Source organism: Tasmannia lanceolata, unplaced genomic scaffold (assembly GCF_043159265.1).
Source record: "Tasmannia lanceolata isolate RefF3 unplaced genomic scaffold, GAP_Taslan_0.1 ptg000013l, whole genome shotgun sequence".
NCBI classification, from domain to species: Eukaryota; Viridiplantae; Streptophyta; class Magnoliopsida; order Canellales; family Winteraceae; genus Tasmannia; species Tasmannia lanceolata.
The window spans coordinates 25465246-25479697 of NW_027518690.1; the positions used below are offsets into that span (position 1 = coordinate 25465246).

Consider the following 14452-nt stretch of genomic DNA (forward strand, 5'->3'; position numbering starts at 1 on the left):
TGGTCATTTTACCTTGAAGACATGGTTCACAAGTTGAAAAAGGTTCAACTTGGATAGAATCCAATGAACCATCTTTTACCAGTCTTGTAATCCTGTCTAGGTTAATATAGCCTATTCAAAGATGCCATAGATGTATGGGATTGGTCATATTCCTTGCCCTTTTGAGGTTTGGAATATTCTGAATAGGAATATCCTCAATGTTACTTGCATTTTCTAAAGCATTTACTATAAATAATCCGTCAACTAATGTACCTTCTGTGATCAAGGAATTTTCGTGTTTGTTAAAGAACACTACTTTTATTAAAAGTTGTTGAATAACCATCAATCAAAAGTTTAGATACTAAAATCAAATTCCTTCTAATGGAAGGTACATAAAGACAATTATTTATTATTTAAACGTAAATATCCTCCTGAAAATGTTAGTAGTAGATCACCCACAGCTTGGACTGCAACTGTTGCCTCTGTTCCAACCTTTAGGTAGAGTTTGCCCTCAGTCAACCTTTCCATAATGGAAGCAAGCATCATTGGTCTTGGTTGACTTCTTCTTGAAAGTTTTCTTGTTCTTGACTTTGAAAATATTTTTCTTAGAACGCTGACCTCTACTCTTTCTTTTTCCCTTGCCTTTCGGTTTGGGAGTTGAGACTACATTAGTTTCAACTAAGAAAGAGGATTTTTTATTCTTTTTTTGAAGATCCACAGTAGATTGAAGATGATTCAACAACTCTGTTAATGTCATTAACAATTTGTTCATGTTGTAATTCATGACAAAGTCACTGAATGATGGTGGTAGGGATGCTAACACCTTGTCGACTTGCGACTCTCCATCTAACATGGCTTCTAAAACTTCGAGATCATTTAGATAGCCCATCATCTTCAACATGTGAACTCTAACTAGGGTTCTTTCCACCATTTTAGTGGAAACTAGGCCCTTAATCGCTATTTGTCTAGCACTGCGATCTTGTTCTCCAAACATCTTCCTAAGATTGTGCATAATATCCATTGACGAAGCCATTCCAACAAGTTGTTGCAACACGTTCGACATCGACCCAAGGATATAACACTTAGCCATTTGGTCATCTTCATGCGATTTTGTGGCTCTGTCCCTCACATCCTGGGGAGTATCGGGACCAGCCAACTCAGGTGCCTCAGTAGTCAAGACCCAATAAACTTTCACTATTGTGAGCACTAGGGTTAAGTTCCTCTTCCAGTCCACATAGTTTGGACCAGTAAGTTTATTGTCTTCAAGGATCATAGCTAATGGATTGAAGGATGTCATACCGAACGCAAAGGAAAGGAGGCATAAAATAATCAAGACTACCCATGTTAGATTTTATCATGACATATAACTATTAGATCTGGATTTTTGATCTGTAATGGTACTGCCCATTGTATGCCTTATTTATGTGACCCTCAAACACATAAAGCAAGAGAAATAACATGATTTCTCCAAAGGACATCTGATCTTCATCAACAACAACTTTGTTGAGTATGAGTGCATTCATCTAATCCATCATATTATAATTATGATATCCGATTTGATTTGGCCTCCAAGCATCGCAGTGTATCTATCCTTTGGGCATCAACACTCTTTGCTTGGTTAAGCTAACACCCACTGCCTCGGAATCATTTTACAAAATATACTAGCTTCTGCTTTGGGATATGACTAATGTATTTTGCAAATATCCCTTATCCTTATAGGAATCTATTGGTTACTCGTTAGAAAATCAAGATTGGCTTCTACTTTGGCATATGACCGTCTTGTTCTCTATACTAGCCAACCAATAGATGGCTATGGAAGTCCAAGGAGATTAATACTTTCGATTTAAATCCCCATTTACAACTCAATATTTTATAAAGAGGGTTTCTTTTAAGTGAGAAAAACTTATTCATATGCATGCATCTAAAACAAACCATCAAATGGAAATACATACATAAGGAAAATGCAATCATCCATCACACATCCAAACCTCGAAAAGTAAAACAACCACATCCATAAGCTTAATTTTGGCATCTTGGATTTATAGGTATTCTCCCACTAACCTTTTAAGAATTATCTAACCATTTTAGAGTTAGTTAATCCCCATAATTCTATATTACCAAAATTAAGTGTGAAATTTGGGCAACTATTCGCTATTCGCAATAGGAAAACTCCATCGAGCTCAAAGCGATTTTTCAAAGGTATTGGTACTGATATACTTCATCATATGAAGTATTTTAGATCAATAAAAATCATGAAGAATGCGTCCGCCTCCATTGGATCGATAGAATCTAGGTCCGCCATCATCTATAACCTTCTTGAAGCATCGCCATGTCCAAGTTCTCTTTGATTCTTCGATTGACCACCTCAAGAGCGATTTTCTTTCTTCATTACTTCTGATGTAATAAAAAAAATAAACTACCTTAGTGTCTTACACTAGCCTAAATAATATGTACATAAAAAAAATTCTCCACGGGAACTAATTGTCCGCTCAATTGCCCAAAGGGTACATAAACAAATAAAATTACTAATTATTACAATGCGAACTTTTAATTGCTACATTCCAGCAATATCAAACAATAAAAATAAATAACATACATCCACAAATATTATCAATATGCATCTCATACTTGGATAGAGGTCGAATAATCCTTTTTTCCCAATTTTCATCAACAGAGATCAAATCATGCTGAAATTAAATTAAATAATTTTTAATTCAGCCATAAAAACTACTGACATATAAAGGAACATGATATAATCAATTCTTATGATGTTAGAAGTCACCACAAAAAATTTTGCGAAAAATGAAATCGTTTGAGCGAGAAAAGCTCAAAATAATGGTTTTCAGGAACCCTTTCAGAATAGCATAATTTTCGAATATTTTAAGTGGAAGAAAATTTTTTCGGACTACCATATTAGTTACTGATTATGCTTATAATAAACTCAAATAATGTTTGAAAATTTTAACTTGGGCTATTCTGAAATAAAACATGGAATTCCCGAAATAAAAATCAGCACAAGACTGCACTTTTGGCCTAACTTGTAAAAATCATATCTCCCAATCCGTTCATCGGATTTTGATGATTCTTGATGAGTTGGACTCGTATTCAAGTCTACTTTTTAACCATCAAGGTTGATCAGATCAAAAATTACATTGAGTATATCAAAATTACTGATCTTTACACAAAAGTCCATATGTTGATTAATTAACACTACGGACTAACAACCTTGGATAGCCGAGATAGAACGATCGGACTCACAGCGGATATACCGTATGATCTATTTTTGGTTAATTGTATCCCCTAATATGAGCCCTAGTTGCTCTGATACCACTTGAATACCCTTCCGGCAAGATCGCTATGCGCAGCGGAATAAAAATTACATAGAACTTAAAAATTTTCTTTTCGATCTTGCAATTTCCCAAGATCATAGAGTCTAGATTAGTTAATTATGTTAATCAAACATAAATAAATACCTCTTTGAAGAAGAAATCAAGGAACCACGCTGCTTGATCTACTCCTCGAACGGTTGCTATCGTTCTGAACGCCGTGAACCCCACAAGTTGAACTGATGGATTCTTTTTCGTTGCTCGGACTATTGTGGATGTGAATAACTCTTATTCACTTCTTTAGGGTCTGATCTAATCAGTACCTTTGTTTTAGAGAATAGAAAAATTGATCGGAAGCCTTTCTTTTTGAAACTATTTCAATTGGAAGAGAGATAGAGCGATAGAGAGATGAAAAACGATTTTTTCAAAGGGAGAAGCAAGGGAGAACAAATTTTGAAGTATTCCACACTTAAAATTTTGTTCAGCCCTCTCTCATTTACAGAAAGTAGAGTTTTGATTTGATAAATTCTTGTTTCTCTCTCCAGCCCTTGTGGCCTTATCACATAAGAGTTGGTGTTGGAAATAAATTGCTTGTTTTGTAGATCCTACAATTTAGCAATTCTTGTCAAACAAGGAGTTTAAGTGCAACTCAAAGTCCTTGAGCAATTGGGACTCTTTTTGCAGCTCTCCAACTGATTTAAGAGTGTTGTGGCCCCACAAATCTTATCCAAATGTGTAGTCCTATCCCAATTCCCAATTCCATTCTAATTCCATAACTTTTGCAAAACCGGTTTGGGAATAACTATCCTCATTTTTACACATTATTATGCGTATTATTAATCAAATTAATAATACATAATAATGTTTAATAATTAAATAATTAATTAACAATTTAATTAATTAATAACTCACATCCAATGGGAGTTATTTTGGATCCAATTTGTCTTCAAGAAATTCTCTTACTGTCTCTTGTTACTTACTTAACAAAAATATGTATATATACATACATCAACATATATATACTTAATTAATATCCACATTAATCTAACGGATGATAACCATCCGTGCAATTACATAAAATGCGGAACCATGATCCATTTGGATGTTACTGGATCATTCGAGTTATGAGTGGGATTGTCGCAGGGATCCGACGGTTGATCCTACAGAACCCTATGATGGGCCCCACTACGATCTTGCTCTGTAGTTAAACTACACTCGTATTAGGTCAGTGTCCACATCGTAACCCTGAAGATGACCATCATATCATCATACCCTTAATCACATCATGTATGTGCAAGTCCTTTCTTCGTAACTACATCCACTGAGTTGAGTCATACGGCAGGAGGACACCATTTACCCCCTTGGCCCACTTGAAATTCCAAAGGTAGGCCCGAGTACTTACTCTAATGGCAACAATGAGAAGGTAAAATTAGGTTACTAACAAGTTTTAATCTTTTGAAAACTTCTAACCCAATTTTGAAGATTAAGAGATCAAGGATGAAAATTAAGCACACAAGTTAAATCCTAAGTGCAATGCAAATGTAAAGCAAGATATAAGAGAGAGTGCACCCGAGATTTAAAGTAGTTCGGTCCTCAACCCGTTGATGGCTTCACTATTTGATCTTCTTAACTTCGGCGAAGATCGGTGCTGATTACAATTCCAATTGCCTTTAACCTTGGTGGCAATCCTCACCACGGAGAGTGGGCTCCGCTTCTCCGAACACTCGCCCGAATACAATCTTTAGAATAAAGAAAGAAAGAACAAAAAATCCCTCACAAGGGTTTACAAGATTTGTAGAATATGTACAAATTTGAGCCTAATGATCCAAATCCTAATTCTAGAGGATGAGAGGCATAAACAAGCTTGATTCACTCTTAGGATATTCCAATAGGTTTATAGAGTGTTAGGATTGATAATTTGGAAGTTTAGAATACCCATTTATATAGAAAAACCAAAATATGACCGCTTGGTGGCATAGTGGTAATTCTGGCAAAAACACCAACGGCTCTTTTTTCTTCCCGAAGTAGTGGTCTCAGAGTTCCGAGAGAATTCTCGGAGTTCCAAGAATTTCTCTCGGAGTTCCGGGAATACAAACAGAAGTTAAGAAAATGTTACTGGACCATTTCTTGGAGCTCCGAGGAATGTCTCGGAGTTCCGAGCTCAGAGCTCCGAGAATTCTCTCGGAGTTCCGAGAAGCCTATTTCCAGCAGATTTTCAATTCTGTTCATTTGGGCTTCCAACTCTACACCAAGTTGGGATTGTAATGAGGGTTCCAAATTGTTGGAACACCACAAGGACAATCTCTTAAACATTTAGGGGTGTGTGAGATTACTTTATTTATGCCTCTAAACACCTAAACTAGGATTGGATCTTTACATTCTAAAACGACTTCGATCTTCAATTGCGATACTTCAAGTCTTCATGCATCTTGGATCTCCGATGTCTTTGGCTTTCCTAATGTGGTCCAATGAGAGCTTCTTAGCCTCAGTCCAAGAAATCTTGTCTTAGCACAATTATAATCTACAACTTAGACATTCAAACACATTAGTAATTTAAAATCACTTCTGTATTGGAATCATCAAAAGAAGATGAGAATGCCAAGGTGGGAACCATTGGGCTTACACCACTCTTTGTATACCATTTTGATCAAGCGGTGCTCGGCCTCCAAATCCATTTGTAAAATCCTTTGAAAATAATTCAATATTTCATTAAACTTTCCGATAAACATTTTATCAAATCCGCCTGGCCAGGCTATTTAATAGGCCTACCGCTCTGACAAAATTGTAGATCTCAATCCCTAAATTTTAGGGCGAAGAATCCCTTGTTGAGTATCACTATTGGCCTAGTGGGTTTGCTCTAGGATATAGCTCTATCCGAATGTGACTCTAAAATAGAATCACTATAAGATAGACTAGACCAATATGATCCCTCAAGTCTAAGGACTTGTGAAGGGTCTTGTCTGGAAGAACAACTTTATACTTTCTTGTTCATAAGTTTTTCTTTATTTGATCCGGTTCGGTTGCGCGATCCAATCGTCGCACCCATTCTTCTTGCTTAGAGTCCACTACCCTGATAACCGAGATAAGTCACCTCACGACAGATGCATGTAGGCAAGACTGGTACTAGTTGTATGCAGAAAGAGATGTCTAGTCTCTTTCCCAACTAGGAACTATTAAGGCTTGCTTAGAACCAAGATGCCATATCTCCTTGCTCCCTTGGATCTATGAATCCTTTTAGCATGGCATTTCTACTACGCTACCTAAGGACGAACATGTGTTAATAAAATAAGCACATCGCACACATTCATAAATGTAAATACCCATTCATGTCATGAAATAAATCTTTATTGATTAGAAAATGTCATTCTACTGGCTTTTCAGGGCGTATTCTCTAACAGACAGTTGTACCCAAAAAGGCAAATATAAAAAATCCAGCAGCAAACTTGCATGCGACAGACCCTCCACAGTCGACCGGCACTGCGCGAGAAACTAGTCGCTGGGGCATAACGCCTAGTTGCTTTTTTACCCTTTTTATCTTTTCTTATCCAAACTACCCTCAAACCTTCATGACTCATTGTGGGCTATAAATATGAGGTTTCTTCATGGATTTCAAGACTTTTGGAAATATTGAAAATCTTCTTTGAGCAAAAACTTTCAAATCCATTAATTTCTTCAGAGAGCTTTGAACTCGCATATCTTTTTGAAGAAGATCTCCATAGGGCTTTTACATTGTAATCTTTTGGAGTAATTGTGAGCTTCCATCATTGTAAAATAGGCATATCAAGAGGCTTCGAGCGTTCTTCAAACTTCTTCATTCATTGTAATCGAGTGTCTCCGATTCGAACCGTCAACAAAGGTGAATCCGGTTTGTATTGACAAAGAGGAGTTATTCCCTTGGAGGCAGTTTGCGAAGAGGGTTAATCTCCTTAGAGGCGGTTTGCAAAGAGGGTTTGTTCCCTTGGAGGCGCTATTTATTGTAAATCTTAGGGATTCGGCATTTGTGGAATCCCATCATAGTGAAGGAAATCTCCTTGAAAAATCGACTACTTGGGTAGTGGAGTAGGTCCTTGAGGTTAAGGGGCTGAACCACTCTAAATCATTGTGTCGTCTCCTATCTCTTCCTCAACTCTTCTACATTTGGGTGTTTGGTAATATCTAACCATCTCTTCTCTTTAAGCTTCATTGAACAAAGGTTAGATTTAACTTCTATTGCTTTTCTAACTTCTATCAAATTTAGTGTAAAAATTTTAATCACCCAATTCACCCCTTCCCTCTTGGGTTGCCCTTTGGCATTTCAGAAGGGATGAGCAAGCCCTAAGTTCTTCTTCATCTCCACTTAATAGCTTGAAATTTTCATTCAATTCAATGTTCTTTATTTCCAACTTTTTATTTAATTCAACCAGTTTGTTCTCCTTGATTTTGTGTTGTTGTATGTCTTCTTCTAAGTTCTTTATTTCACTTAACATATAGTCAACGGACTTTTTGATTACATGGTCCTTTTTGTTTCTTTCCATTAACTCCTCATAAATATCACTATACCCCTTTTTAAATTATTCATACCTTTCAAGTTTACGGGGGTTTTCTAGTTCAAGTGAATTACCATTACATGTATTGTTGTTCTTATAGAATTCTTCAAGGTTTTCCATAATTTCTTAGTACATTTGCATGATGAAACATTTTCATAAATATTAATGCTTAGTGCACAACATAGTGTAATTAGTGCTTTAGAGTGCTAAGTGAAATTCTTAATTTCTTTTCCATTTGGTTTTATAGAGTTGGGAAAAGTATATCCTTTTTCTATTGTTTGTCAAACACCAAAATCTAAACTCTTGAGATACGTCATCATATGAATCGACCAAGATCCGTAATCCAAACCATCAAATACGTGTAGTCTAGATGCCATTAGTTGCCTTAGATCTTTTACTCTTGGAAGTTTTCAAATGAAAGCCTATGTACGAGCCTTAGCTCTGATACCAATTGAGATCCCAAGGGAAACCCAAGAAAGGAAGTGAATTGGGTAATTAAAATTTTCCCTATATAAAAAGGGAGTGTGAAAACTTTCCCTACATAATTAAAATTTTCCCTAAAATTTTTCCTATATTAAAATTTTCCCTCTAGGATTTCTAGGAGCTCATCCGCGGTCGACCGGGGTGTCACGGTCAACTGGACCTCTAATTATGGGTGGGTGCTGGAGTTCCAGCACCATTCTGTTGTCGACCGAGGAGTCGCGGTCGAGCAGCCCTATCTTAAAAAGTTGGTTTTAAATTAGGATTTCTTGGGGCTTTCGGCTATGGTCTTTGGGCTTTTGTCCAAGGTTTTCAAACATGTTTTGGGGTATGCATGGATGGTTTTCAAAGGTGTTAAGTTTGCTTTGAAAACCAAAACCATTTAAAAGTACAAAAACATTTGACAAGAGGACTCCGATACAATATATAAAATGTAGAACCTTGATGCTCTTGGATTGTATTGGCTCCGTAGGACTTTCTTGGGCATCTTCAACTTGTGAGTGAACTCTTCAACTTGCTTTGGGCCTTGTGACTTCCTCCATTCTTTGAACATCTTCAATGGTACATGAGAAGGTCACCAATACTAGTTCATCTGCAAGCTTCTCTTAGCACTTTGCAAGGCATGCTTATGGGATCTTTGACTTGAGCTCTTGACTTGAACACCTTCCAAGGATGATGTCTCCAATGTATGTACAGCTTGGTTGGTTCATTGTGTATGTTGATCCTCAAGCCATGTGTTGTGTTGTATTGTGCTAATGTTCTAGTCTTTGGATTGACATGTGACTTTGCAGTCTAAGGCACAATACTACAAGGCAACACATTAGTCCATAAAAACTAATCAATTTGGATTTGCAAGCATCAAAACAATAAGGAAAAGTTGATTAGTTGAACCCATGGGGAACCTTGGGCTAACAAGTAAGAAAAAGAAAAATCAATGCAAAGGCAATCTAATAAAAAAAGTTGAAAACCTGATTGAAAACCTGGGCCCACAAGCAGTCCAAAAGGCATTGAAAACCTGGGCCCACAATCTGGTCAAAAAGGTTGAACCTTGGGCCCACAAGTGGTCCTATAGATTGGAAACTTGAAAAAGCAATCTGGTCAAAAAGGAAATGACTTCACACAAGGGCAGATCATCTGAAGACCAAAAGAATCCTTCTATCAGCAGAATAGAAATTTAGAAATTGATTAGTGCCAAATAGGGGTGGACATGGGTCGGGTCGGTTCAGTTTTGCCCCAAACCTAGAACCGAACCGATCCTTTTCGGTTCCCAAATTTGGGAAACGGAACCGAACCATGGTTCCACAGAACCGAACCGAACCGGAACCAAACAATATAGGTTCGGTTCGGGTCGGTTCTGGGTTTACCCATTTTTTTCCCATTTGTTTTTTTTGTTTAGTGACTACAATTTCAATGGAATCTCCCAAAACATAGTAGCACTATAGCACACATAGATAAGCTAGCCTTAATTCTTCTACAAACAGGAATAATAATTATTTTAACAAAGGTTAGGACCTAAGCAGTAAGAATTATCACAATCTGACAATAGGCATTGGAGTAGATCTAAGCATTACACAATCTGGCAATTGGCATTGGAATAGAAATGAGCTGTGAATAACACAGATGAAAACAGTTCCTTGCAAACTACATAAATAAGAACAGAATGCAAAATCACCATTTCCTAATCTTTACTCTTTACTCTTTAGGTACAGAAATGAAATGCCCTACGAACAAATAAAATCCCTTATAACATACCTGTTGATAGAATGGTTTTATAAGAAAAATTCTGCAACAGAATGCAGAATCACCCCTAACTGTTGCACATAGATGAGGGGCAAACATTGGTTCATCCGGCTATACTGCTTCGAGACTCGGTAAACCGCCTCTAAGATTTACTCCATTTTGGCTGCATCAGACAAATTACCAAATGTCGCAGGAACATAGCTAACTAAATACAAAATACAATGAAATATAAGAGGCTTCAACTTCCACTAGGAGGCAGAAAAGCATTAAAAGCAAATCCAACTTTCACTAAATAGTTCCAACTTCAAAACATTAAAAGCAAAACATCAAAATTCCAACTTCAAAACATTAAAAGCAAAACGTCAAAAGTTCCAACTTCAAAACATTAAAAGCAAAACATTAAAAGCAAAACATCAAAAGTTCCATCAAATCCTCCAATGTCCAAGCTCAAGTTTCTTTGCATCATTTCCTCCTCAAATCCATATTAACTCCTCACACAGTCACGCTTCAAGGTCGGTCAAGAGCAAATTCGTATTAACTGCACAGTTATAATATAAATGAAATTTCTATCAAAATAAACAACATTTAATTATAATATAATAATTGAAAACATTAAAAAACAAATGAAATGTTACCTAATTCAATTTCTTCAAGTTCATCTAACTTTTCTTCTTCTTCAATGGGGAGTAGCGAAGCCCGTAACCAATCTTCTGTACAAATCAAGCACTCCACTAAGCTAGGGGTTAGAGAACTACGAAATTGATCAAGAATACGACCTCCAGTGTTGAAAGCGTGTAAGCCCAATGGTTCCCACCTTGGCATTACCTTCTTGTTTTGATGATTCCAAACACAAGTTGATTTGTGTTGTTTATCTAATGTGTTTGATGTTTCAAAGTGCATGTATTGGAAATCAAGAAATCAAACACCAAAGTCAAGGAAGCATGGATCGTGGGATGAACCAATTGAAGACATCTCATTGGAAGCCAAAGGAATTCGAAAGCTTGGATAAATCAAGGAGACATCCTGAAGAGCCAAAGAATCATGAGAAGATCCATGGAAGTGACCAAGACATGAAGAGCTTCAAAGTTGAAGATTTGTTTGTAATTGTCTTATGTTAGAATGTAAGTCTAATCCCACTTAGACATCCCTTTTAGAGGCACAAGTAATTGAGTTTCAAAGGCCTTAAAAACTATTTAAAATTAACTTAAAAACTATTTGAAATGAACTTGAAAATGTATTTGAAATGAACTTGAAAATGTATTTGAAAGCATAGGGAATAGCCCAAAGACCTTGGCCCAAAAGCCCTTGAACCCGATAAGGGCGGACGACCGCCACAACCCGGTCGACCGCGACCGCCTGGCAATATAGCCGTTGGAGCCTACGTGGCTTGACTTTTTCAACCCAGTTTTTGACCCTTTTGCCCTCAAACGGTCATATTTTCAAATGAGCTATATATACCTCATTTAAGACTTCTTAAGAGACAACTCTTACATTCCCAAACATGTTTTAATCTTGTGAAGAGTGATTAAACACCTTTGTGCCTCATTTGGGATATATCTAAAGGGATTAGATCAAGAGCTTATCTTTGTACATCTTTTAAGAGAGTTTTGTTTGTATGAGCTTGAGAGCTTCATCCACCCTTGAAGAGGGTTTTGTGAAGAGGGTTTTGTATTTTCACTTTCTTTTTACATTCATTTGTATATTTGGCGAGTGCGATGGGACGCGTAGCCATCCCAAGAGCGAGTGTTGGAGACGCGGAGCTTTCTCCGGTTCGTGGCTAGTCTTGCGAGGCGTAGCCAAACCAAGTTGTAATTGGGTTGATTCCTCGTCATTAAAGGAATCCGTAGTGAAGCCATCAACGGTTTTGTTGGTGGAGTGGAGTAGGTCCGAGGTTGGGACCGAACCACTTAAAAATCTCGGTGCACTCTCTCTTTACTCTTGCTCTTTAATTTGTTTTGTGCATTTGATTTTTACTTTGTGGGCTTGATTGTTTATTTGCCATTTGATTTCACTTCTACATTTATTTTTGGCAAGAATTTTTTAAACCCAATTCACCCGGTTCTTGGGTTGCCATCTACCCTGGGATTTCAAAGCGGACTCTGCGGCAACAGTAGACACAGGAATAGCTAGAACATCTCTTGCTATTTGGGAAATGATTTTGTATCTAGAAGAGTTCACTTTCCATCAACCCAATATTTGAATTTTGGGTCTTGCTTTTCACATCCTTCATCTAAGTACCTATCCACCTCAGACTTAGTATCCTCACTCTCCTCTTCTTCTAAGAATGCAACAAACTCCGAGTCAACAAAATCTATAGTTTGCTTACAAGCTTATAAGTCTTGCTTATCTATCTCCATCTCATCTAAATTTTGAACTTTACTAGGAGGCGGTGTGGAAAGTGATTGGTAATGCACAAAGAGGCGATATAATGCTCCATTGACTTTACTAGTTAGTGCACTAACCTTGTCCGAAGTATAAAGTTCAGAGTAGCAAAATCTAACATACTTCAATTTAAAACGAGGATCCAACACCACAGCAAGCAATAACATCATATTCACTTTATCTATATTCCCCCAATACTTGTCAAACTTTTTCTTCATTTTCAAAGCCATAATGCTCACGTAAGTATCTTCACTTTTTGACAACTCATGCAAAATACGTTCAATTTTGAAAACTTAATGAAAATATGAGTTAGAGGTGACATATAAAGATCCAGATAAGCGTAGAGTAGCCTCATAAAATGTTTTCAAAAATTGAGTCAACACTCGAGCATTATCCCAATCAACATCATAAGGAGACTCCTCCTTCAACTCAGTCAGAAAAAGTGCATCTTCCTCTTCAAACCGTTCAAAAGCTTTTCGAAACTTCAATGCAATTTCCAATATAAGATAAGTAGAGTTCCATCTAGTTGGGACATCTAGGCAAAGAGAACTCTTACATGTGATTCTCTCTTTCTCCACACATGACTTAAATCTTTGTGCTCTTGATCGAGAACTCCTAATGTACCTCACAACCCTATGAATTGTAGAAATTGAATTGGTCACCTCAGTCATCCCATCTTTAACAATTAAATTTAATATATGCGCACAACACCTCATATGGAAAAACTCACAATCTAAAATGAAACCATTCCTCTTGGAAATTTTTTTCTTCAAGTATGCAACAGCTGTATCATTTGAACTGTCATTATCTACTGTAATTGTGCATACTTTTTCTATACCCCATTGAATCAAGCACGACTCGACAGCTTGTCCAATTGCCTCACCCTTATGACTAGAAATCACACAAAAATTTATTATTCTTTTATGCAATTTTCAATCATAATCAATAAAATGGGCCGTGAGGCACATATAGGAAAGGTTTTGTAAATAAGTCCATGCATCTGTTGTTAGAAAAATTCTTTGGCCTGTTTTATCTAACGAGTCCTTCAAATTTTTTTTCTCACTTTCATACAATGCCAAACAATCTCTAGCCATTGTACGATGGCCAACCAACTTAAATCTAGGTTGCATGACACTACAAAAATACCGAAATCCCTCTCACTCCACAAACTTGAAAGGCAGTTCATCAATTATAATCATCCTAGCAAGTGCATCCCTACACAACTCTTGGTCAAATTTTCATGTGACAAGACTACTATCTCCTCCTTCTAATGTCACTGATTGATAAGAGGAAAGCAGCTTTTGCCTCTTATCTTGAAAATTTGGATACTTACGACAATTTTTTAAATGCTTCCATAATGTACTAGTCCCATAATACTACTACAACCATAAGCAGATTTGCAATAATTGCATGTTGCCTTTTCAAGTGTCCCCCCTTCCGGATTTGGGACTTTAGAAAAATGCTCCCACACCTCAGATGTAAAAGACTTCTTTTTACTTGGGCATACCTTTGCTTTAGATTGAGAGGAGACTTCCTGAGTTTGACTTAAATCTCTAGCGGGTTCGGCATTAGGATTGTTAGTATCTTCGATACTTGACATCTAACAAAAAAAAAATTGCAATTAATAAAGATGGTCCAAAATAGAAAGAATCAAATGAATCATGACATAAGGTTACAAAGAGAAAGGTAATAAGTAGAGGAAGAAATTGATCTTTGATAAAATCACTAGCAGGAACATCTTGAGCTTGGAGTTCTTTAAAAGGGATCAAAATAGTTCTACTATGCAAGACACACTAGGATCAAAATTCAAAACAATCACATTACACATGACCAATATCTTTTTGTATCAATAGGAATCAGAGAACCTACTTATGGAGTAACCGGTGCACATAAATGTTATACTAAACAAAAGGTAAAGCATAAATTGGAAGTATTTATATCACTTGTACTTGTGGAGTAACAACTAGTGCATTTAAATATTATATGAAATAAAAGCTAAAGCATGGATAGGTTCTTCTG

General features: G+C 36.7%; 2 protein-coding genes across 2 annotated transcripts; both read right to left on the bottom strand.

Annotated features, from left to right (window-relative positions):
* Window positions 1–490: 490 nt before the first annotated feature.
* LOC143891094 (uncharacterized) lies at window positions 491–1276 on the bottom strand. Its single transcript, XM_077395742.1, has one exon. It carries the CDS (start codon window positions 1274–1276, stop codon window positions 491–493), a length of 786 nt encoding a protein of 261 aa, XP_077251857.1.
* An 11450-nt stretch (window positions 1277–12726) lies between these two features.
* LOC143891095 (zinc finger BED domain-containing protein RICESLEEPER 2-like) lies at window positions 12727–13527 on the bottom strand. Its single transcript, XM_077395743.1, has 2 exons — window positions 13472–13527; window positions 12727–13324 (listed from the first exon to the last, which is right to left on the bottom strand). Exons 1-2 carry the CDS (start codon window positions 13525–13527, stop codon window positions 12727–12729), a joined length of 654 nt encoding a protein of 217 aa, XP_077251858.1.
* Window positions 13528–14452: the final 925 nt, after the last annotated feature.